The 25725-nt window shown below is 46.6% G+C and overlaps 1 protein-coding gene across 1 annotated transcript in view; it reads right to left on the minus strand.

The window, feature by feature from the left end:
- ttc27 (tetratricopeptide repeat domain 27) overlaps positions 1-24373 on the minus strand; it is a 68737-nt gene extending 44364 nt beyond the window's left edge. The window contains exons 1-7 of the mRNA XM_038304620.1: positions 24102-24373; positions 15394-15580; positions 15064-15187; positions 11606-11731; positions 8071-8173; positions 7146-7304; positions 6902-7044 (exon numbers count right to left, since the gene is read on the minus strand). Of these exons, the coding sequence (XP_038160548.1) occupies positions 6902-7044; positions 7146-7304; positions 8071-8173; positions 11606-11731; positions 15064-15187; positions 15394-15580; positions 24102-24192 (933 nt within the window). The 5' untranslated portion in view covers positions 24193-24373. The remainder of the gene's footprint in view (positions 1-6901; positions 7045-7145; positions 7305-8070; positions 8174-11605; positions 11732-15063; positions 15188-15393; positions 15581-24101) is intronic.
- Between the last annotated feature and the right edge of the window lie 1352 nt (positions 24374-25725).

Raw genomic sequence — 25725 nt, forward strand, 5'->3', positions numbered from 1 at the left:
CAAAGTGATTTCATTTTCAATACTTATTTTTCAGTTAAATTTCTCAGTGTTAAAAAAATCTGCATATAAAAAAATTCAACCTTTCAAAATTCAAACTCAATATTTTCAGCCTCCTGAGATTCAACTGGCTCTATTTCACCGTCTTAAATTCGGCATCTAAATTCAGTGTAAAAAGGGAAGGGTTACTTCAGGTCACAGACATTAGCAATGGATTGTGGCGTCCAACACCCATCCAATCCCGTTACGTTTTCTTAGTCACGTGACGTGACGCTTGCTGCGCTCATACTGAAGGAAAACCAGCATGACGGAGCCGGTCATGCAAGCTAACGCTAACTCAACGGTTAGTTTATTACTTTTATTTTCTGCAGATTTTTTAACAATCAAAAATTAAACTGAAAATGTAATCACTTTGAAATAGTAATGTGAATTTCTAGCTTGAAGAGAAAATAAATGAAATTTAAACTGTGTGGAAATAATGAATATTAACTTCTTTTTAGGTCAAAAATGTGTTCTGAATATATTTTAACACTGAAACAAGTACAAACATACAACATTTACATTTCAGTGGCATTTTTAATTCAAATTCCAGCGACACAGATTTACTTCCATAAATTTAGAACAAAGTGAGGAAGCGCAGCGTTTCAGTAAAAAAAGGATGAAAAAAACAAAACAAATAATATCCATCTTTGTTTGCATTTAATAATATTAATAATAATTGAACGTTATTGATCTCACATTGGAGAAAACGCAGACTGCCATTGTGTGGTGCCCAGGGAGCAGTGTGGGGTTATGGGTCTAGCTCAGTCCGTGGGAGTGGGGCTTGAACTCAGAACCGTTTGGTTATCTAACATAACCCCAGTTCTTAGAATAATATGAGCGAGGTGTCTCGCTATGGGATGCAGCCTCCTGCAGCCCTGATAGAAGCATCTATCTCAATCTGCCAATCCTGATTGGCCGGTGGAAGTGCCCGTCATACGCCACGCCCCGTAGCTCCGACTACTAAAGCGTATGCGGATCACGGCACTCCAATTCAACAAGCAAACCTCTTCTCGCCGCCCTGCAAGAAACACGTCTGGCGAGACACCTCGCTCATATTATTTTAAGAACTGGGGTTATGTTAGATAACCAAACGTTCTTTTTCATAATATTCACTCGGTGTCTCGCTATGGGATATGGTAGCTCCCGTATTGTCAGACAGCTTATCGAACAAGAACCGGCCGATGGGGAAGGTCCACAAGGTCAGTTATGACTCTAGGACCGCACTGGCCACGCACGGTCCAGACACGTCAAGCATGTACAACCGGACAAAAGTCAGAGGCGAAGACCAATTCGCCGCTGAACAAATGTCCTGAACGGACACTCCCCGAAATAAAGCCCAGGATGCAGCCATCCCGCGGGTAGAGTGTGCACGCAGACCCGCCGGGGGCTGCAGACCCCTGCTTCCATACGCCAAAGCTATAGCCTCCACCACCCAGTGGGCGAGGCGTTGCTTTGTGATCGGCTGCCCCTTACGGGGCTCCGCCCAGGAGACAAAGAGCTGATCACTCATCCTGAAGCTCTGCGTCCTGTCCATATAAGAGCGCACGGCTCGAACAGGGCACAGCGTGTGCGCTCGCCGTTCACCTGGGGGGGCGGCGAACGCCGCTAGCTCGATCGGTGAACAGGAACCAACCACTTTAGGAACAAAGGCCGGGTTGGGCTTCAGAACCATACGCGTGTATTCCGGGTCGAACCGGGTACATGCGGGGCTCACAGAGAGCGCATGAATGTCGCTGACTCGTTTCGCAGAGGCCAGGGCCAGTAACAGCACTGTCTTGAGAGACAGATGTTTAAGACTGGACCCCAACAACGGTTCAAATGGGGGTCCCTTAAGCCCCTCCAGAACCACCGACAAATCCCACGGAGGCAGCAAAGGTCTGGAGACGGGGAGGAGCCTGCGGGCGCCCTTCATAAACCGACAAACCAAAGGGTGTTGGCTCGCCGTTTTGTCTCCAAATCCTATATGGCATGCTGCTATAGCTGCCAGATAAACCTTAACCGTGGAAAAAGCCTTTCCTTTATCAATCAGTTCCTGTAAAAACGACAGAATCGCTGGTACAGAACACTGAAAAGGAACGTAGTCCCGTTCAAGACACCACCGCTCAAACAGTCCCCACTTGGAGCCATATAGGTTCCTAGTGGAGGGAGCCCTGGCGTTTTGGATAGTATTAATTACACTCTGAGGGAGCCCGGCAGTGGTTAAATTAAGCCACTCACGGGCCAGGCCCACAGCTGCAGTCGCTCCAGGTGTGGGTGGTACACTGTCCCCGCACCCTGTGAGAGCAGGTCCCTGCGCAGCGGCAGCTCCCAAGGCTGGGCGCACAGCATCTGGAATATCTCCGCCAGCCAGTGTTGCGCTGGCCAGTGCGGAGCTATTAGGATCAGTCTGTGGTTGAATGCCCTCACTCTGGCGAGAGTGGGGGGTATCAGGGCCAGCGGTGGAAACGCGTATAGCAGCTCGTGCGGCCAGGCGTGCGCTAATGCGTCTACGCCCAGAGGGGCATTCAGAGTGCTCAGAGAGAAGAACAGCTCGCATCGAGCGTTTTCCCTGGACGCGAACAGATCTATCTGAGCGCGCCCGTAGCGCGCCCATATCTGCTCCACAACCTGTGGGTGCAGCGTCCATTCCCCGTACACTGGCGCGCCTCTGGACAGCAGGTCCGCACCCGTGTTCAAGTCTCCCGGGACGTGCGTCGCTCTCAGGGAGAGAAAGTGGGTACTGCTCCAGAGAATCAGGTCGCGCGCCAGATTGTGCAACATGCGGGAGCGCAGGCCCCCTTGGCGGTTGATATACGCCACTGTTGTCGTGTTGTCCGTCCTCACCAGGACATGGTGACCCGAGAGGAATGGGAGGAAGTGTCTCAGAGAAAGAAACACCGCCGAAAGTTCGAGAAAGTTTATGTGAAGGCGCTGGAGGGCCTGGCTCCAGCGACCCCTCACAGACCTGCCCTCGTGAATGCCGCCCCAGCCTGATAGGCTGGCATCCGTGGTTACCACTTTCCTGGACGAGACGGTGCCCATAGGCACCCCTTGGGTCAGGAAGGACGGGGCTCGCCAACAGCGCAGAGCTGTTATACAGTCCGCTGTGACCGTTATCCGCGTGCGCCATGACGCACGGGGTCCATTCGGAGCGAAGCGACCCAGCGCTGAAAGTCCCGCATGTGAAGGCGGCCGAGGCGAATCACGAGGATGGCTGAGGCCATCAGACCCAGCAACCGAAGGCACAGTCTGAACTGGACAGACCTGTGCAGACGGAATTGTGACAGGCACGTTCTGAAAACCGTCACTCTTTCCTCTGACAGGCGGGCTGTGAACGGAACAGAGCGCAGGGATAATCCCAGAAAGCATATCTCCTGCGTTGGAGATAGGTGGCTTTTTTCCATATTTATCACAAAACCTAAATCCATCAGGTGTTTTGTGACAATGTGTGTGTGAACCCTGGCTTCCTGTTCTGACTGCGCTAACAGGAGCCAGTCGTCTAAATACGTGGCCAGACGTATCCCCCGGCGTCTGAGCGGGGCTACCGCGGCCTCTGTGCACCGTATGAAAACCCTCGGACTGAGAGACAGACCGAATGGTAGAACACGGTATTCGTAACACACCCCTTGAAAGGCAAACCGGAGATATTGTCTGTGAGGGGGATAAATGGGAATGTGGAAATACGCGTCTTTCAGATCCACGGACGAAAACCAGTCGTTCGGTCTTACTAGACGCAACAGAGCTGCATGTGTCAGCATCCTGAACTTGTATTTCCGCAGGAATTTGTTCAGGGCTCTTAAGTCCAGAATAGGGCGGATTCCTCTCCCCCCCCGTTTGGGGACGAGGAAGTATCTGGAATAAAACCCTGACAGACTCTGTTCGGGAGATACGACAGAAACTGCTCGTTTGTCTATCAGAGAGAGAATTTCCTCCCGAAAAACTCGAGCTGATTCTCCCTGTGCATGTGAGTGTATTACACCGGAGAAGCGGGGAGGGACAGTGGCGAATTGAAGCCTGTATCCCCGGGAAATTGTGCGCAACACCCACGGTGGAGCTGCTGCTGCTCTCCAGCTTTCCCATCTGAGAGAGAGCGGGGGAACATATTGCGGCTCCTGCCCCGCGCCCCCCTGTGGTGGAACCGAGAAATGATTCTCGGGCACCACCGGAGGCACGGTGGAGCGCTCTGCTCTGCTCCGCGGGGACGGCGGTGCCCGTCCCGGGAGCAGAGCTGCAGGGGGCTGAGCGGCCACCCTGCTTATAGAGAGAGCATCGTCTGTTTTGGCTTTTTTTATTATCTGCACCCTCGGCTCGTGGCCTGGCTGTGACAGATTTATTTTTATTTTGACACCATTTTTTCTTTGAACAAGGGTGTGTGACTGTGCTTTTGGACATTCCGCTCGGGGCGCAACCGCGCAGACCTCCGGGGCGATGTCCTTCTCCTCGCAGACCGGCTCTGGGATGGGCAACGGTGGCGTGGGGTGCGCACAAACAAGCCAAAACGGTGGGCCTGCGCAACGGGGAACAGCAGGTTGCACCAACTGAGGAACTGGCGGCTGTCAGGCCGCCCTCTTTTTCTTCCTCGCCTGTGGGACCGAGCTCGCGGCGGCTGTGGGCGGCGGCGGCGGCGTAGCGGTCGTGGAGGCAGGTTTCCCCTGCCAGCCGGCTCCGCGCTCCTTCCTCATCGGAGGGGGCGGACCTGGCGGTGGTGGCCGTCTTGGTACCTTAAAACGCGGCGGCTGGGAGGCTGCATGCGCAAAGGTTTTGCGTTGCACCGGAGGTGAAGGCGCAGGGGCTTTCCGAGGGAGACAAAGTTTGAGGGCCTCGTTGTCCTTTTTCTTTGCCTCACATCTTTGCTGCATTGTGGCCAATGCAGAGCCGAAGATGCCTTCAGGGACGATCGGCATATCCAGGATGTCATCCCGCTCCCTGTCGGTCAGGTTAGCGAGACTGAGCCATCGCGCTCGCTCCTGGACGACGAGGGTTGCCATCACCTTCCCTGTGGCCTGGACCGCGACACGTTTGATACGGAGAGACAGGTCCGCGATGACCGCCATCTCCTCCCACGCATCCGGGTCTTGCTCCTCAGCAGACGCGCCAAACAACTCCGCTTGGTAGGCAGTGAGGATGGAGAGGGCGCTGAGGGCTCTGGCCGAGAGGGCTGCTGCTTTGTATGCCTTTTCGGTCAGCGCAGACTGGAACCGTTCGGGCTTAGCTGGCAGCGTCGGGCGTCTGGGGGAAGCTGCAGACAGCTGGCTCACGCTGCCTGGGCAGAGGTGCGCAGCTACCGGGACTTCCACCGGAGGCATGGAGAGGAGGGCGTGGGCGTTCATCGCCTCGCAGTCGAGGGATGCTGCGCCCGAAATAGGGCTCCTGTTGCTGTATGGGCAGCTAGTCCATGTTTTGGAGAGCTCCGTCAGCAACTCGGGGAAGACAGGGAGAAGCTGCTTCACCGCATTTCGTGCCAGGGGAAGCCGTTTGCCTTCGTAGCGGGACCGGGTGGGCTCCGCTATTGCGACCGGCCAGGGAATCTCCAGCTTCTCTGCCGCGCGTTTGCACACGTCGAGCAGGTCCACATGGAGGGAGGGAGCTGGTGAGCTCGCTCCCCTGTCTTCCATGGCGGAAGCGCACGGCGGTTTAGGCCTCTCAGGCTGTGCTGGGGCCATGAAGGTGTCATCCTCTTCCTCGTCCTCTGATATGAGGAACGAGGTGTCGTCATCCTCCTCCATGGGACTGACTTCCAGCACGTCTTCCTCGGGAAACGGGGGGGCATGGAGCTGCTCGCACTGGGCACCCCAGTCGTAGTCAGTCTCCGGGGCTTCCCCAGCTGTGTCCACGTCCTCCTCCGCGGCTGCACCTTGTGCGGCGGTGGGGAGGAATGGATCACGGTCCGAGATGCTAACCTGGCGGGCTAGCCTGCGTCTGAGGCTCTTGACCGTGAACACTTTGCAGTGTCCACAGGAGCCGGGAATTTCTAGGGCCAACCTGGCGTGGTCGACTCCTAGACAGGTACTGCACACCGGGTGGGTGTCTTTCCCTGAAATTTTATTCCCGCAGCCACAAAGACGGTAGTCTCCCCTGGCGTGGGGGTTTTGGACGGCCGCCATTTCCCGACGAGCTGGAGTGCTGGTAGGGAAAGGAACCGTAGCTAGCTGGCGTGCTAGCGTGGCGGGGTCGAGGAAGTAGCTGGTGTGCTAAATGCTCGTCCGACTCGAGCGTCCGTGGAGAGGAGCCGAGAGGGATTCCGCCGTGAAGAGAGACAAAAGGTTACCGGTCCGGTCTGGAGTGAGCGGACAGGGCAGAAGCCAGAGCACAGTGCTAGCGTCCGGCGACGGAAACTAGCAAGGTCCGTCTGTGGGCAGTTAAGCTAGCGAAGGCTCCGACTTGAGATAAGCTCTCAGGTGAGAAGAGGTTTTGAATTGGAGTGCCGTGATCCGCACACGCTTTAGTAGTCGGAGCTACGGGGCGTGGCGTATGACGGGCACTTCCACCGGCCAATCAGGATTTGCAGATTGAGATAGATGCTTCTATCAGGGCTGCAGGAGGCTGCATCCCATAGCGAGACACCGAGTGAATATTATGAAAAAGAACTCTAGATTACAAGCGCAATGCCCTAACCACTAGGCCCTCACAGATTATACCTTCATGTTCACTAATGGTCAAACTAGAGGTGAGACCTGTCCTCCATCAAGAGGCCAACCAGAACATTTCACACCCTAACGGCTCTGTTCTAGCCAGCCTTCAAGTCATTTCAGGCAGCTTGATGAATTCCTCAGTGTTGCAACGACGGCCAAAGTAAACGATAGTCAGAAACACCCGGATTATTCAGGACACGATGCCTTTATGGCGGCTGTACAGCTGCTCCTCAGAAGGAGAAGGTTCTTACTTTGGGTAGAGCAGCCCGGGGTGTGGGAGTCGGAGTCGTCTCACCGACCCTCTGATCAGCCTTCTCCACCTCAGACCTTCGCACCTCCAGGATGAGCTGGGCCAGAAACTTCTCTTGGAAGCGGGTCCGTTTCCCCAGAGCCCCTGGAAGGACCATGGTTGATCCGGAACAGAAACAGTTCACCTCATCCATATTCTCTGGTATTTTAAGAAGGCAAACATGAGAGCTGGGACAGCTGACAGACCTGTCATGTTGATGTGGAGCCCAGAGAGCTCCTTGGCCCTGTTGATGTGGTCCTTGGCGGCCTGGTACTCATAGTAGGTCAGACTCATGTAGGCACACTCCAGCTGGAACTGGATAGCCAGACTGGTGTGGCTGGACAGGAGCGTCTCGGATGTCAGCACTGGAAGAGAAACGTGGTTAAGGAAGCTGCTAACCACTCTGTGAGGGAAGGAAACACCGGCTCTGTTCGGTCCAGTCGGCGCTGCGGCGGTAGAACGGGCCGGGGTCCGTTGGTGGTCAGCAATAAAGGACCAGGGTCAAAAAAGGACATAAGTCCAGATTGAGGAATCTAGGAATGTGCTAGAGCTCTGTTTCCATGGCAACCAGATCCACTAGAAGGGCTCATAATAGATCTCAGACTGGCTGTTTCGCACTATGTGTACTTGTGTGTTCTCGTGTACTCGTGAAACGTCATCAGCCTCAGCCCTAGTACTGTTCCAATTCACAAGAACAGCAGACCGAGAACGGAGTCCCCCGATGTTGTTCTCGCCCCTCCCTCTTTACTCAGCTTTGTCCTTGAGACTGACAGCTGTCCCAGCATGCACTGCAGCAGCTTCCAGGTTAGCGCTCAGAGCTCAGAGTATTAAGTTAAAAGTTCTCTTTTTTTTGCTGTTGTTCAATAAAAATACGTTTTAAGATAATCTGAGGCGAGAATATTATACTTTTAAGCATCACTATATGGCCCATTTACTGATTGAATTCGTAATTTAAAACAAGTTGAGAGGACCGCGGCAACCAGCGGACCTCCGAGGGTAACGGCAGCCAGGAGAAACATTAGCCCATCTGCAGCAAGGTTAGGGTCAGGAGTTACGTAACACTGCTCTAAGCCAGCAAGCTGCTTCCTGGTGGAAGGACCTTGAATGCTAAGAGGTGTGTTTATTACAGACCTTTTTCCACGCTGCTTTTGGCCAAGCTGAGAAGCTGCGGAGAACGAGCCTCCAGGATCTGCTGGTGCAGGTTGAGGTAGCGAAGGGTCCACCAGGGCAGCAGCTGCACAGGAAGGAGGAAATCAGATCAGACCTTATTGCTGAGGATGGATTCATTCAGCGGAAACACAACGACTCAGGTTTGATAAGCAGGTACATTCCTGACAGTCCATCAACACAGCATCACATTCAGATGTTCTGGAGGGTTCTGAGAAGCACGAGGACCAATGAGATACGGACGCTGCACCCCAAGGAAGCTGTGCAGGAACATCTAAAGGATGCGGACGCTGCGTCATGGGGCCTTTCTTCAATGGTTAACTATGTTTATGTGTTTAGCTCCTCGTTACAAGGGTTGTTTGCAGGGTTTAAACAGGAATGACTAACTCTGATTAAATGCTTTTTGATGCTCTTAGAAAAAATTTTTACGCCATCAACAAGCACCCATCTGATATAGACTGTGTGAGGAATTATTAGGAAAGTTGTATTTTTGAGGATTTTGTTTTATTATTGGGCCAAATTGTGTTCTCAATCAACCCAAAAAGAATCCTTAATATCAAAGTTTTATATTTTTGGAAGTTGATGTGGCTTTTTTTGGATTTGGCGATTTTATGAGGATGTCTGTGTGTGCAGGTAAGTATTACTGTGCAGAATTATTAGGCAAAGTAATAAGAAACAAAAATATACCCATCTCACTTTTTTATTTTCACCAGGCAATCCAATATAACAACTCAAAATCCAGAAACAAACATTTGCGACATTCAAAAACAAACAAAAACAAATCAGTGACCAATATAGCCACCTTTCTTCACCGTGACGCTCTAAAGCCTTCCATCCATAGATTCTGTCAGTGTCTTGATCTGTTTGCAATCCACATTGCGTGCAGCAGCCACCACAGCCTCCCAACACTGTTTTCCCTCCCTGTAAATCTCACATTTCATGAAGGACCACAGGTTCTCCATGGGGTTCAGATCAGGTGAACAAGGGGGCCATGGGACAAAAAAAATAAAAAATCGGCCCTGGCATTTTGGACTAGACTGGCCCACCACATTTTTTTTGGTGTACTGAATTTTTTTACAAACTGTGCAATACCAACTGTGCAATACCTTGAGGCCAGGTTCATGGAAATTAGTGAGAGTGGACAATTAAAATACTTCCAAAATCGCTCTTCTGTGCGCTGGTGCACATGCCTCCAATCAGACATCCCAGTAATAAATGAGCTTGTGTCAGTGTGTGTCACCCCTTCTGATTACAGAGATGTACACCACTTGATTTATTTAATTGGTAGTTGGCTTTTAAGCCTTTACAGCTTGGAGTAGGACAGCATGTATGAAAAAGATGATGTGGTCAAAATACTCATTTACCTAATAATTCTCCACAAAGTTTAAATATAAAAATATAAAAAACGGCAAAGTCGTTCATGAACTTTACAGTCGACAGCCTGCAGCTATGTCCCGAATTTCTTGTTTTTCCAGCTTCTTCTCCGAACATACGGTTTTATGATCAACTGGAAGAAGTTCTGCGCCACCACGCGGAACCAGTTATATCGGAGTTAAATAAAATTTATTTATGATACCTTAAGAACATTTTTTCATAGTTAATACAAATGTTGACCAGTAATATTAAGAATATAAGGATCTGAAATTAATTTATAGACATCCAGAATGTTTATTCTAGATGTGGAGAATGTCATTTTGTTTGAAATGTTCATTTAGACAAAGAAAAAAATGTTTTTATTCAGATAACAGGAATAAATAATCAGTAAAACAAGTACATATCAAAATGGCTTGCCATAGACTGTTGTTACCGTGATAATATTAAGGGATGAAGAGTAAAAACGTTCTAATGTATAGAACCTGTGCATCATCTCATGGGTTCCTCCTCATGTTGATATAGTCTTCTGTTACACAGTAAATACTAAGAGGCTGTTTGCAGACATTTCAGATGTTATCATCCCAATAAATGATTGTTATTAGCAGCTATCAGGCCCATAGGATGGCCTCAGATTGTCCCAGTAGGCTCATTAGGTTGTTATCATCCAGTGAATCCTAACCCTAAAGTAATTCTCTTTCCACCGTGGAATTAATGAATCTGTGTGTAATCTGAAAATAATTTCAGTAGTTCTTAAAGGAGAATTCCGGTTTTTAACACTTTTAGCCCATTTTCTGTAGTGTCCAGGATGAAATCGAATGATCGACACCAAAATTTTGACAATTGGTCCTGTCTCTGCTTTTTGGCTCATTTAGAATCCACCCCTGGCTGCTTCAGAATGGCTTCCATAGTGCATGTCCGATAATGTCCTTAAAACAACCTTAAACGTTCTTTTTTTTAAATATGCTACTCACCGGGTCGTCAGCGCTGTTCAATGACGTTCCAAAAAAAGTTTCGTAAAGAAAAACCGTTCCTGTAGTGTTTTATTTAGCATTTTGTAAATCCCATTGAGTTCTGTTGGAATAGTCAATATTCCCCTGCCACCGGAAACGGGGCCTGTTTACACAGTTGTAGTCTTTTCGCTTCACTCTGTGTACTCCGACGTCGAGGTGCTAACGTCTCTGTTAAACACTTTAAAAAACTCTGAAAATGGAATACGAAAGGTGGATTCTTGATTCTCGACGTCGGAGTACACAGAGTGAAGCGAAAAGACTACAACTGTGTAAACAGGCCCCGTTTCCGGTGGCAGGGGAATATTGACTATTCCAACAGAACTCAATGGGATTTACAAAATGCTAAATAAAACACTACAGGAACGTTTTTTCTTTACGAAACTTTTTTTGGAACGTCATTGAACAGCGCTGACGACCCGGTGAGTAGCATATTTTAAAAAAAAGAACGTTTAAGGTTGTTTTAAGGACATTATCGGACATGCACAATGGAAGCCATTCTAAAGCAGCCAGGGGGGATTCTGTATGAGCCAAAAAGCAGAGACAGGACCAATTGTCAAAATTTTGGTGTCGATCATTCGATTTCATCCTGGACACTACAGAAAATGGGCTAAAAGTGTTAAAAACCGGAATTCTCCTTTAATGTACTGTAAATATAACTAAATAACAAAAATAAAATGATCCGCATATTGCTCATATTAAACAAACCAAAAGCAGGTAATCTAATATCCTGTCAACTGAGTTATAGAATCCTCTCCCTATAAATATTCAATTCTGTGTGAAAAAGTGCTGATCCTCATCGAACGGACATGAAGTGTTGTTTTTTAAGAAACCTAATGTGTCTAATGTGCCTAGTGAATGATATATATATATATATTATATATATTTATTTTAATTAACAAAACTGAGTTTACTGAAGAAAATCTGCTGCTGACCAGCTTAGTTCTGGGAGGATGTTACTACGGCGTCGGCGACTGAAACAGAGGTTGAGGAAACTCTCTGTGAAATGGAAAAATCAGAGCTTCCCTGTTTAGGTTTATAAAACTTAAGAGTTTTCGTTAAACCTGCTTCATGAAACAGCCCCCTGGCTGCCACTAATCCAAAACATTCAGACGTACCTGAAGGCTCTCCATTTTGTCTGAGCATCTGGTGAGGATGACCCTGGCCAGCAGGAGGAGGAAGGGGTTGACCACCAGGCTGTAGACAGACTCGCCGTCCAGGAGCAGGCAGGAGCAGATCGCTTCCTTCATCACAACAGCAGAGGGGAAAGCTTCAGGGTTAGTTTGCTTCAGCTGCTTCTTCAGTAAACATCTATGGTCATATTGAACTCTGAGCTCCTCGTCTCATATCCCTCCGCATCTTTTTCACATTTAATCTGCGGTTTTCCTCTTTCTCCTCAGATCCCTGTAAAGGAAACGCTGCTTTGACTCCATTAGCATGAACCACAGTCATAGCTCCACTCACCTGATCCAAGTATAGTAAAAACTAAAACCCTTCAGCTTACCAACAAACTGAGGAGAATTCAATATGATGCCATAATTTCATCAAAGGTTTTAATAAAAATAATGGTGGTGCCCAAAATAGATTTCAATGATTCCAAGCAAACGTCCCCAGAATGGTTTAAATCTTTCCATCATATTTTTCCAACTTTCTCTGGGAAGATAAACCTCAAACTATTGGTTAAAATGCAACAGAAAACCAAAGTAGGATCAGATGTGCCCAACTTCTCTCATTACTTCCTAACAAACAGGCTTTGATCCATCAGTAAACAGCTCAGAGTCCTGGTTAGACGTAGAACCATCTCTATTATGTTGCAGATCTTCCATTCATTAGTTTAAACACACTTTAAAAGCATCAGCTCATCTTTCACAGCTTGGATCCTCACTAATACTCTGCTACTGTACGGCCATCTTTAACACTAGGACCCCAAAAGTCAATTTGACAGGGGACATTTGTGTGCCATATAAACCCATTGTGGATATGTAAACTTTAAAACAGATCTAATACATATTTTTTAAAGTCATAGGGAAGTCATATTTAAATGTCCAAACATTCTGTTGTAAACATGTACATAAATGTACTCTTTATCACACTATATTGTTCCAAACATTGAAAATTTCTACTTGTCCTAAAATTTGTGGATTTTTTTGTTATTTTATGCAGGCCAGTTAGCTATATGTCAACTTGAACACCTAAATTTGGCCAATCGTATATCAACACTCATCTGTCAATGAAATTTTTTCGGTCATAGCATCTTGATTCATATGTCGCAGCTAATATACGCAATGTTTGAAATAAGAAACCAGAATCATTTCCTTTCCCATTGAGCTCCGTCCCAGTGTTCACGGGGATGGTCGTCTGTGTCTTCAGCAGGCGTAGAGCTAACAGAACTGGCAGCGTTACGAGGCAAGGGCTCAAACATGTACGGCTGGAAGCCTTCTACATCAAACCAAGCTTCTGCCGCCCTGGCGTCCTCTAACACAACATCTTCATCCCCGCTTTCCTCCTCTAAATAAAAAATGGATGACGGAGGAGACTCATCCACGACCTCCGACCCTAAACTCTCCTCCTCTTGCATGTTTCCTCTGTCCATAGCGTTCCTTGATAGTGTCGTTTCTAAGTCACCAATTTAGTGCTACTTGGTCCCAATGGAATTTCCCATTGGGAACCTGCTAGCACTAAGTTGCTAACTGGTTAGCAAGATGCTTCAGAGAAACCGGCCACAATCAAACTTGCTTGCTAACTTTCCTCCACATCAATCCCGCCCACTAGATGATCAACCAATCACATTCACTTTATTCCCTAGTGAAAAGTCGTGCACCACTCGGGACAATTCGGAAAAGCGACATTTGGAACAGCTGTTTCCCCACGACTTTAAAGGCTGTATTGAATGCTATTTTATATATATTATTATTTGTGAACTAAATTTGTAATAAGAATAAATCAATAAAATAAATAACTCCGTTTTACCACACGGGTTTGAAATTTAAAATTACTATTTACAGAAATTTATTGATTCCCCCGAACATTTCCCCCTGACCACCTTTTCACATTTGTGACAAACATCATAGCGTTTTTTTGTGCAGCACTGAAGCACCTGAAGCTGTTTACTCTGCCTCGCCAAAGCTGCTCTTCACTGGCAGAGCGGCTGGAGGTAACCTGAGGAGCGCATGTGGTTTGCACGCCTACCTGTGAGTGATTATAGTAGACCATGGGCTCTGGTTTGGATTTTGGGCCACTGAGTGAATGGGCTGAGGTGTAGGCAGAGCTTGAACAAAAGCTTTCCCCATTGTCTGATGGTTCACTGATAAATCTGCGTTTTCCCGTGGGTGGATGATGATCCTCGGACTTGCTGTCAGAATCTGAGCCCCTTCCTACCCAGTCCTCCTCATTGGTCTATCCACCCAAATCGCTATCATCAATATTTTGAGGCATTTATAAAATCAGTTTCACTGTTAAGATTTCTTCTGAAAGCCATTTTTCCGTGGTAGCCAAAGAGTTCTAGGTAGATGGTTGCAAACGTCAATTAACCGCGGGAAGAATTTACAATGCAACTAATAGAGCCGCCAAAATGACGGTGTAGGTACCAGATCTGCTCGGGTCCCGCTTCATGGCAGTGACGTTACGCTACATGATTGGCTGAAAGTTGCCACATGATGTAAAACACTGCGGTTGCAGTGTCAGTTTGCCGAGTCGGGAGCATCTGTAGAGTTAGCGTGTCTAATGACCGATGAAGTTTTAACCGATTGATACAAAAACTAAAAAAATATGTTTCTGGTGAACAAAGTAACTGTTAGACCATGATATAAAGGGGGAGAGCTGGTAGCGCTGTGGTTAGCTGTGTTCAGTAGCTAACAGGTTAGCCTCCTTTAGCTCGGTCAGCTAGCCATATTAAGCTACGCTCCTTTTAAATTTGTATCAACAACAACCGTTCGTTTTCTACAAGTAGAATAACTGTTTTCTGGTGTAAAATTTCTATGAAAGTCATTTTTTAAAATGTCCCATTTGTCCTCTGCTGCCCTCAGATTTTAATAAAAAGAATTAAACTAAACTGAGACTTGTTTTGTCACCTTGTTAAATAGCAGAGCTCAGACTTAGAACACAGTACTTTCCTTCAAGACTGAGAATGATTGTTTCCTACTTTCGGCTACTTTAGATCACCAATGAAATGTAAAATAATAGCAAATACAGGTAATAATATGTTGAGACACCAACAGAGGTTCTATCCTTAAGAAACGGGTGCAATACAGTTTGTCTGAGTGGAATTGCCATATATTAACGTCATAATAAGGGGCAGGACCCCGAGCAGATCTGGTATTTACAACAGCTGTGGGAAATCGAAGTAAAATGAACCATATTTATTTTTTACGTTTTATGTGGAAATTAAAGGAAAAAGTCAGTTAACATGAGCAACATAAGATTAATGTAAATAAAGTTCTTTCCCTTTAAAATCTCAGAATGGTCAAAATGACAGCCTTGGGAGTTCTAGTGTTAAAGAGCTGATATCATGCAAAATAATCCATGATCAGTATTTCTGAGTGGATCAGGGAAGGAACATTTATTTGAAGGAAATAACCTGAGAGGACGGAAGAGCTGGCGGCAGCAGGTGGCACAGGTGGGAGGGGACTGGAGGGCCGGTCCAGTTACTCTGAGCAAACAGATGGAGGCAGGAGACGGCGGCGGCCATTACTGTGAGCTCCCTGCAGACAGAGCAGACACACCTGGAGTTACTCGTGTCCCACTGCGTTAATAAAAGGTCTGCATGGAAGAAAATGGGTTCATTTGGTTTTGGACTAACGTCACAGTGAGCAGAGGCTGCCTCACCATGCTGAACAGTTTAACATCAACAAGCTACACCAGCAGCTGGGATCAAGGAAAACATCCACATGCTCTCCTGCTGAGTTACCTGTTTGGTTTCTGCTGCTCATCATCGTCTCCTTTCAGGTACAGCAGCAGTCTTCTCTCTAGGTAGGCCTCGAGGTCCTCACCCTCCTTGCAGCTGCCATCTCCAGACAGCACACCTGTCACCTGAGGGCTCAGCAGAACGGCCTGGAAGTCTCCCTCCAACAAGGACTGCAGCAGAGAGCCGCTCTCTGAAACAATGCAGATGAAACAGCTCCTTGGTTTATTTCTAGCAATTCAAATGTCCATTTCCAAACCTCTGCAGAGCATTCCTTCATGGTGTATCCCTTCCTTTATTTGACTGAAAAAACTTCGTCTCTGCTGCCTCCTTCCTCACTGATCAGGTGACCGAAAACTCCAGAATAAGCTCTTGACATCCGCCGTGGCTGTAGCTTTGCAATGTTATCACAGCAAACGTATCCTATGCATCCCTTTGCTCCAGAACGCGCATCTTATGGAGAACCGCCATGTAAAAAACTCCTCCAGCAGCGTCCTCATGTTTGGTAGGAAGGCAGCATGACTGGAATGCTCCTCCTGGTCCTCCTGAATTAATAATTTAATCCCTAAAGGCTTTTAGGGATTAGTGCAAAATTAATTAATATCGGGACGAATCAAGCCTGTTTATCGGCAATTAAAAAAATCGAATCATGTTACTTTATAGATCTAGTCCAATCAGATCACAGAGTCATTGAGTTTACAGGAGGTGCAGGTAGAGAGAGCAGATATTGACTCTTCGGCAATCCCTCACAATAAGCATACTTGTAGCGACAGTGGAGAGAAAATAAGGCCAACTGGTGTTCAAGGAGTAACATCTGTCACAACCTGATCCATACCAGAAAAGAAACCCGATCCGTGTCATTAGTTCATCTGCGTGACCAGATTAATATCCGGATCGTCCTCGATTTTACTTTTTAAAAAATACATAAATTATGTTTGTCGCTACCTAAACATAGTAAGCGTACTAAACTATGTGTTAAAGGAAAAGTCCTGTCATATTCAGAAGTTTGAATTCTGAACCCGTCCGTGGAGGATCGTGAATCAGAAAAGTGAAATAACTCTTTTCTCTTTTTTTCCCCATTTTTACCCAACATCAACAAATCTTTGTTGTTGTTGATTGCAGATGTGTCTAGTAGTTCCCATTTATTCTGCTTGTAAAGCGGGGAGAATGGCGCTAGGCTTACCGCACCGTGACGTCACTGTTGATAGATGTCAGGAGTGAGGTGTTACTATATTAGGGAAAAATGGCCGCTCCCAGACTCTGTGATCGCGACGAAAATTATTACTTTTATTTTCTTACTGATTAACGCTAAATTGACTAAATCACAGCGAAAGTATTAGTTTTAGGTATAAATAATGATCCATTGATTATTCCTTGCTGACCGGACTTTTCCTTTAAAGATTAATAATGTATTTTCTGATGGAATAAACGCATTTAAATCCTTTATCCCTCATCTGTGCCTGATGCCAGAAATAGAAAGCCTGTGCCAGGGTCCTGCCTGGATGTTCTATTTCTAAATTGTATCCACCCGCACCCGTCGAGTTCAGAACCAAGATCCGACCCGTTACCCGTGATTACCCCCATTTACACCTGTCTGGAACCGCACGGCACTGTAAATATTGAAGTGTGACCTGCCCCGTGATCACTAAGTGAACACACAGCTCTTTATAATGGCAGAGGCTGTAAAGATAATTTCCTCACGCTCACATCTACCGTAGTCGCGCTGCGCTCACAGATTAACAGCTGTAAATTGGCTGAACTAAGAAGTTTTGCCTAAAAAAGACAGCTATTATGGGAGCAGGGGGCTAGCTTTGCTCATTAGCTCTGATTGCATTCAGTTCCTCGCTGGAGACAGCAGACGCCAACGGAGGACAGGTAGGTGCTGACCCGAGCTAAACAGCAAAGCCTGTCTTCACTCCTACAGTAAAGCCATCCACGCATTGACACAGTGGCTGAGACTGATGGGGGGGATTAAACACCCCACTGATGAGACAGACATTACATGGATCCCTGGGCTGCCCTTACATACTGCAGGATAAGCAGGAGTTGAAACAGCTGGAACTGGTTCCAGGTGTCAGGCTAGGGTCCAGTTTAAGGTCCTTTCAATGCCTCCTGATAAATGCTGTCTGTGGTGTTAGCCACTGATATTAACCTCCATTAGTCAATGAAATGAGCCCTTTATGGAACCCTCGGCTTTAATAAGGTGCAACTGGTGCGGTGAAAGAGCGTTGGAGCTTCGCATCTGATCTAATGAAACCCAGGGGCTGCCACTGGGAGGGGGGGCTTAATGAGAGGGGAAATGAAGGCCTGTGGTAGGGCCATAGATTTATTGAAAGCTCAGCTTCTCTTCAGGCAGGCCCATGAAATGGCAGCAATTATGGCAAACAAAGGAGAGGCTCTCAAATGAGTCCATAACTCCCAAAAGGCTCCAGCAAATAAGGCAGTCCTGGATGGGGTTAGCAGAGGAGCACAAGTTGAGCAATAGTGAAGGTTTTTACTGTGTTTTCAGGTTCCATCAATGTTTTCAGGTTCTTCCAAAGTTTTCAGGTTCTATCAGTGTTATGAGGCTCCATCGATGTTTTCGTGTTTCTCCGATGTTTTCGTGTTTCTCCGATGTTTTCAGGGTCCTCCAGGGCTTTCGTGTTCCTTCGATGATTTCGTGTTCCTTCGATGATTTCGTGTTCCTTCGATGATTTCGTGTTCCTTCGATGATTTCGTGTTCCTTCGATGATTTCGTGTTCCTTCGATGATTTCGTGTTCCTTCGATGATTTCGTGTTCCTTCGATATTTTCGGGGTTCCTCCGGTGTTTTCGGGGTTCATTAAAGTTTTCTGGTTCCACCAATGTTTCCCGGTTCCTCCTATGTTTTCGGGTAACTCTGATGCTTTCAGGTTCCAGCGATGCTTTCAGGTTCCTCCGATGCTTTCGCGTTCCTGCGATCCTTTCGGGTTTCTTTAATGTGTTAAAATTCCTCCGATTGTTTTTCTGATTCCTTTAATGTGTTAAAATTCCTCCGATTGTTTTTCTGATTCCTTTAATGTGTTCAGGTTCCTCTGATGTTTTTCTGGTTCCTTTAATGTGTTCAGGTTCCTCTGATGTTTTTCTGGTTCCTTTAATGTGTTCAGGTTCCTCTGATGTTTTTCTGGTTCCTTTAATGTGTTCAGGTTCCTCTGATGTTTTTCTGATTCCTTTAATGTTTTCAGGTTCCTCCGATGTTTTTCTGACTCCTTTAATGTTTTCAGGTTCCTATGATGTTTTTCTGACTCCTTTAATGTTTTCAGGTTCCTATGATGTTTTTCTGGTTCCTTTAATGTGTTCAGGTTCCTCTGATGTTTTTCTGGTTCCTTTAATGTGTTCAGGTTCCTCTGATGTTTTTCTGATTCCTTTAATGTTTTCAGGTTCCTCCGAGTTTTTCTGGTTCCTTTAATGTGTTCAGGTTCCTCTGATGTTTTTCTGATTCCTTTAATGTTTTCAGGTTCCTCCGATGTTTTTCTGACTCCTTTAATGTTTTCAGGTTCCTATGATGTTTTTCTGACTCCTTTAATGTTTTCAGGTTCCTATGATGTTTTTCTGGTTCCTTTAATGTGTTCAGGTTCCTCTGATGTTTTTCTGGTTCCTTTAATGTGTTCAGGTTCCTCTGATGTTTTTCTGATTCCTTTAATGTTTTCAGGTTCCTCCGAGTTTTTCTGGTTCCTTTAATGTTTTCAGGTTCCTCCGATGTTTTTCTGACTCCTTTAATGTTTTCAGGTTCCTCTGATGTTTTTCTGGTTCCTTTAATGTGTTCAGGTTCCTCTGATGTTTTTCTGGTTCCTTTAATGTTTTCAGGTTCCTCTGATGTTTTTCTGGTTCCTTTAATGTTTTCAGGTTCCTCCGATGTTTTTCTGACTCCTTTAATGTTTTCAGGTTCCTCTGAGTTTTTCTGGTTCCTTTAATGTGTTCAGGTTCCTCCGATGTTTTTCTGATTCCTTTAATGTGTTCAGGTTCCTCCGATGTTTTTCTGGTTCCTTTAATGTGTTCAGGTTCCTCCGATGTTTTTCTGGTTCCTTTAATGTGTTCAGGTTCCTCCGATGTTTTTCTGGTTCCTTTAATGTGTTCAGGTTCCTCCGATGTTTTTCTGGTTCCTTTAATGTGTTCAGGTTCCTCTGATGTTTTTCTGATTCCTTTAATGTGTTCAGGTTCCTCCAATGTTTTAAAGTTCTTTAATGTTTTCAGGTTCCTCCAATGTTTTAAAGTTCCCCAGGTGTTTATGGGTTCCTTGTATGTTTTTGGCTTCATTTAATGTTTTCCGGTTCCTTCAGTGTTTTCGGGGTTCATTAATGTTTTCGTGTTCCGCCAGTGTTTTCGGGTTTCCACCAGTGTTTTCGGGTTTCCACCAGTGTTTTCGGGGTTCCACCAGTGTTTTCGGGGTTCCTTCAGTGTTTTTGGGGTTCATTGAAGTTTTCCAGTTCCTCCAATGTTTTCCAGTTCCTCCAATGCTTGCGGGTTCCATCGTTGTTTTCATGTTCCTTCAATGTTTTCAGGTTCCTCCAGTGTTTTCAGGTTCCTCCAGTGTTTTCGGGGTTCATTGAAGTTTTCCGGTTCCATCAATGTTTCCGGTTCCTCCAAAGTTTGCAGGTTCCATCGTTGTTTTCATGTTCCTTCAATATTTTTGTGTTCCTCCGGGGTTTTGAGGTTCCTCCGGTGTTTTCAAGTTCCATCAATGTTTTCAGGATCCTCCAATGTTTTCTGGTTCCATTGTTGGTTTCGTGTTCCTTCAATGTTTTCGGGTTCTCCCGGTGTTTGCGGGTTCCTTTGATGTTTGCGGATTCATTTGATGTTTGTGGGTTTCATTAATGTTTGCAGGTTTCATTAATGTTTGTGGGTTCCTTCTGTGTTTTCGGGTTCCATCAGTGTTTTTAGGTTCCATCAATGTTTACAGCTTCCATCAATCTTTTGAGGTTCCATCAATGTTTTCAAGCTTCATCAGTGCTTTCAGGTTTCATCACTGCTTTCAGGTTCCATCACTGCTTTCAGGTTCCATCACTGCTTTCAGGTTCCATCAATGTTTTCAGGTTCCATCAATGTTTTCAAGCTTCATCACTGCTTTCAGGTTCAATCAGTGCCTTTGGATTCCTTTGATGTTTGCGGGTTCCTTTAGTGTTTTCGGGTTCCTCCGATGTTTTCGGGTTCCTCCGATGTTTTCGGGTTCCTCCGATGTTTTCGGGTTCCATCACTGTTTTCGGGTTCCAATGCGCAAAAAATGATAATACAATAATACAATAATTGCCCCTCAAAGATAACATTAAATAAATGTTGGTAGAAAATTAAATTATACAGTGAGACATAAATGTATATATATATGTCTTAATTAGCTTATTTCTTTTTTTTTCACCTTTGTAATAATGACCTTTTTTATTTATTGTCCATTATAATCTTCAACTTTATTTGTTTTTAAGTATTTATTTATGTGCATGTGATAATACTTTTATATTATTGTTTCTTTGTATTTTTCCCCCTATTTATTTCTTCCATGCTATTTATTTCTGCCTGTCGTATTTACATTTCTGTATGCATTTCTGCCTCATTATGCAGATGAGGAAGGGGTGTGTCTTAAGGGCTCAACTTAAGCCCATTGATTGGCGGCCAATCATCTTACCTCAGAGCTTAGAGTATTAAGTTAAAAGTTCTCTTTTCTGTTGCTGTTGTTCAATAAATGTACGTTTTAAGATCATTTGAGGTGAGAACAATATACTTTTAAGCATCACTATATGGCCCATTTACTGATTTGCTGCGTAATTTAAAAGAAATTGTTCAGAACTTGAGAGGACTGCGGTAACCAGCGGAGCTATGAACCTAACGGCAGCCCGTCTGCAGCAGTCCTCTTTCAGCATAGCCGCGTGTGAAGGACCGCTGGCTATGATGGCGATTTTTGTTGTGTTTGGCAAAGTTTTGATTTGATTTGTTTTTATCTGATTGTGTTCATTATTATTCCCCCACTAAATGAAAAAAGTCAGAATTTATTATTATCTAGAGACTATTGATAACAGGAGGAGAAAAACAGCATGTGGTGATGTCACAAGTACACTTCTGTTCCAATTGACCCAGATTTATACTGAGTGAGAGCCCGACTTTTCTGGGTTCTTCTCAAAAACATACTTGGCGAGGACACGAGTCTATACTAGCGCTCTTCAGACTCTACTCTGCTCCTGTAGATTCGACCGATGCAGTAAAATGCTAACCAACCAATGAGCAGAAGTTGACTCTCTAAGACACACCCCTTCCTCATTTGCATAATGAGGCAGAAACACATACAGAAATAAATAGCATGGAAGCAAGTAATAAATAAATAAAGTTGAAGATTACACCGGACAATAAATAAATAAGGTAATTATAACAAAAGCAAATAAATAAAGAAGCTAATTAAAAGAAATATATAAATTTATGTCTCACTGTATAATTTAATTTCTACCAACATTTATTTATTTATTGTATTTTTGGGGGCAATTAATTGTATGCTTATTTATTGAGCATTTATTTATTTCTGTATTTATTTTTAATTTTGGCAGGATTGGTCCTCCATAATACGGTTCCTCCAATGTTTTCAGGTTCCATCAATGTTTTCGGTTTCCTTAAATGTTTTTTTGGGCTCTCCTGATGTTTTCAGGTCAGCTCTCAGTCTGCTTTTCTCACCAAAGGGGAAGACGATCTGATCTCCAAAACAGACAAACAACATTTTTATCTATTATGGAAAGTGACTGAAATGTTCTGCCCCTAAGGACCTAGACAATGTCTATACGTAGCACATCTATACATTTTTTCATATATTAGGACCAAAAGAGATGTTAAACCAGGATCCATGCATCCCTATGAAGAGATGTGCTGCTTTCCATCATGTGCCAAACACTAATCCACTTCTCTATCACACTACATGTCTCACCTTTTTTCCATTCGGCAACAATTTCACACACAACATGCAGGCATTAAACACACAAATTAATTAACTTCATCATCAAAAGAAGAGAGTAAGGAAAACCTCAAAGAGACCAAACAACCAGAAAACACCATGTGAAAAGATTGAATTTAGATCAAGATGTTTCCTCTTCATTGTTTTATATTTATGAGAATAAAACAGAATCAGGTTGATTGTTACATTTAATTTAATCTAGACTTGTTCAGCTTAAGGTGTCTGAACATTGGAGCAGCTTCTAAGTTATTTTTGTTCTTTTTGAATGTTTGCTATGATGAGGTCGCTTTGTTAAAAACTCCAGGAGACGCAGATGGAGGCATCAACTAACACCTGGATCAGAGACTACCTGACAACCAGACAGACCACAGAACGGGGGGTTCAGACGGGAGGACAGAGACAGGGGGTCTACATGGAAGGACATGCGGTCTGCGTGGGAGGACAGGGGTCTAGATGGGAGAACAGGAGGTCTACATGAGAGGACAGGGGTCTAGATGGGAGGAAAGGGTGTCTAGTTGGGAGGACCGGGGTCCAGAAGGGAGGACAGGGGGTCCAGAGGGGAGGACAGAGGGTCCAGAGGGGAGAACAGGGGGTCTAGATGGGAGGACAGAGGAGGACAGGGGTCCAGAGGGGAGGACAGAGGGTCCAGAGGGGAGGACAGGGGGTCTAGATGGGAGGACAGAGGAGGACAGGGGTCCAGAGGGGAGGACAGAGGGTCCAGAGGGGAGAACAGGGGGTCTAGATGGGAGGACAGAGGAGGACAGGGGTCCAGAGGGGAGGACAGAGGGTCTAGATGGGAGGACAGTGGTCTAGATGGGAGAACAGGGGGTCTAGATGGGAGAACAAAGGAGGACAGGGGTCCAGAGGGGAGGACAGAGGGTCTAGATTGGAGGACAGGGGTCCAGAGGGGAGGACAGGGGGTCTAGATGGGAGGACAGTTGTCTAGATGGGAGAACAGGGGGTCTAGATGGGAGGACAGGGGTCTAGATGGGAGGACAGAGGAGGACAGGGGTCCAGAGGGGAGGACAGAGGGTCCAGAGGGGAGGACAGAGGGTCTAGATTGGAGGACAAAGGAGGACAGGGGTCCAGAGGGGAGGACAGAGGGTCTAGATTGGAGGACAGGGGTCCAGAGGGGAGGACAGGGGTCTAGATGGGAGGACAGAGGAGGACAGGGGTCCAGAGGGGAGGACAGGGGTCCAGAGGGGAGGACAGAGGGTCCAGAGGGGAGGACAGAGGGTCCAGAGGGGAGGACAGAGGGTCTAGATGGGAGGACAGAGGAGGACAGGGGTCCAGAGGGGAGGACAGAGGGTCCAGAGGGGAGGACAGAGGGTCCAGAGGGGAGGACAGAGGGTCCAGAGGGGAGGACAGAGGGTCCAGAGGGGAGGACAGAGGGTCTAGATGGGAGGACAGAAGAGGACAGGGGTCCAGAGGGGAGGACAGAGGGTCCAGAGGGGAGGACAGAGGGTCCAGAGGGGAGGACAGAGGGTCCAGAGGGGAGGACAGAGGGTCCAGAGGGGAGGACAGAGGGTCTAGATGGGAGGACAGTGGTCTAGATGGGAGAACAGGGGGTCTAGATGGGAGGACAGAGGAGGACAGGGGTCCAGAGGGGACTGTAATGATGCTGGATGGACACCGGGATTGTTTCCAGTTAATTCCAGTAATCCGCGGTTCGGGTCCAGTCTCGGTCCAGCCCGGATGTTGTCTTTTTAAATGGGTCAAACATGGGTCTCAGACCCAGTAATAACTGGAGGTTCGGTCCATGCATGTCTCACCTGTATCGGTACCGAGGTTCTGGGTCCATTCCGCTGCCTCGCTGCCTGCCAGGAAGCCTCTGAGGACCGGGACCTCTACGCTGAACACCATCACTGCAGAACCACGGCTGGATCTCTGCCCACAGAACCGGGACGGTACCGGACCGAACCGGGATCAGCACACCCCGATAGAAGAGCCGAGTCACAGTGGGCGGACCTGACAGAAGTCTAATGCATCCATGTGCTGAAAAAAGCGTCAGTGAGCCGCCATGACAGATGCGCGTTGCATTCTGGGAAAGGCAATGGAGCGGACCGCCCAGAGGCGGGTCCACTTATGTTGGGGCCGGATCCAAACCCTTGGTTCATTTAAAAAAATTCTATCATAACTTTTTTATTTTCATTTTCTCTATTAGGAAAAATTAATATTCTGGGTTTACAGATTAAAGACAAAATAAAATAATAAAAAAACAAGAAAGGCATTCTTTATTCCTGGACTATTTGGGATCTGAGAGTTAGTCAGATAAAGTCGGGTTTAACCCTGACTTTCTGGTACCATGATGCTAGTCACCATGGTAAAGTACTTATAACAGCTAAAGGCTGATTTAATACGATATAATACTTCGAAACTAGGTCGTCTGCGTAGGTGTCGCAGTGAACAAAAAGACGTCCCCGGCCCCTCCGCAGACACTGCTGCACCTCTCCCAAATTGTAGCTGACCGCAGGCCGGGGGCTCACTTGCTTTGTTTTTATGACCACAAAACGACTCGTGAAGATAGACCAGCTAGAAGAGTGAGGTGTGGGAGAGCGCTGGCACCCTATTTCCCTGGATCCCCGCTTTTTTTCGCCGTCATGTCCCACCGTTGTCAGACAAACTTGCCCCCATTTTCTCTCCGCCTCGGTCGTATCTAGACCCACAGCGTACCACGCTCAAAATTGGGCATAAATAAAAAATGTCTGCGTCAAGCTCACTGCGACACTACTGCGGAAGGACAACCAGCCCTTATCCTGCTCCAGGGCAGGCTAGCTGTCAGTATGGATCAGTCCACTCAGCAACCAATCAGCTGTCAGGATGCATCCAGCAGCCAATCAGCTGTCAGGATCGATCCAGCAGTCATCAGCTGTCAGGATGGATCCGATGGATCAGAGTCCACCCAGCAGCCAATCAGCTGTCAGGATGGTTCAGAGTCCACCCAGCAGCCAATCAGCTGTCAGGAAGGATCCAGTAGCCATTCAGCTGTCATAATGGATCCGAGTCCACCCAGCAGCCAATCCGCTGTCAGGATGGATCCGATGGATCCGAGTCCACCCAGCAGCCATTCAGCTGTCAGGATGGTTCAGAGTCCACCCAGCAGCCAATCAGCTGTCAGGATGGTTCAGAGTCCACCCAGCAGCCATTCAGCTGTCAGGATGGTTCAGAGTCCACCCAGCAGCCAATCAGCTGTCAGGAAGGATCCGAGTCCACCCAGCAGCCAATCAGCTGTCAGGATGGATCCGATGGATCCGAGTCCACCCAGCAGCCATTCAGCTGTCAGGATGGTTCAGAGTCCACCCAGCAGCGAATCAGCTGTCAGGAAGGATCCGAGTCCACCCAGCAGCCAATCAGGTGTCAGGAAGGATCCAGTAGCCATTCAGCTGTCATAATGGA

This window comes from Cyprinodon tularosa, unplaced genomic scaffold (assembly GCF_016077235.1).
Source record: "Cyprinodon tularosa strain WSP-4 unplaced genomic scaffold, ASM1607723v1 ctg539, whole genome shotgun sequence".
NCBI classification, from domain to species: domain Eukaryota; kingdom Metazoa; phylum Chordata; class Actinopteri; order Cyprinodontiformes; family Cyprinodontidae; genus Cyprinodon; species Cyprinodon tularosa.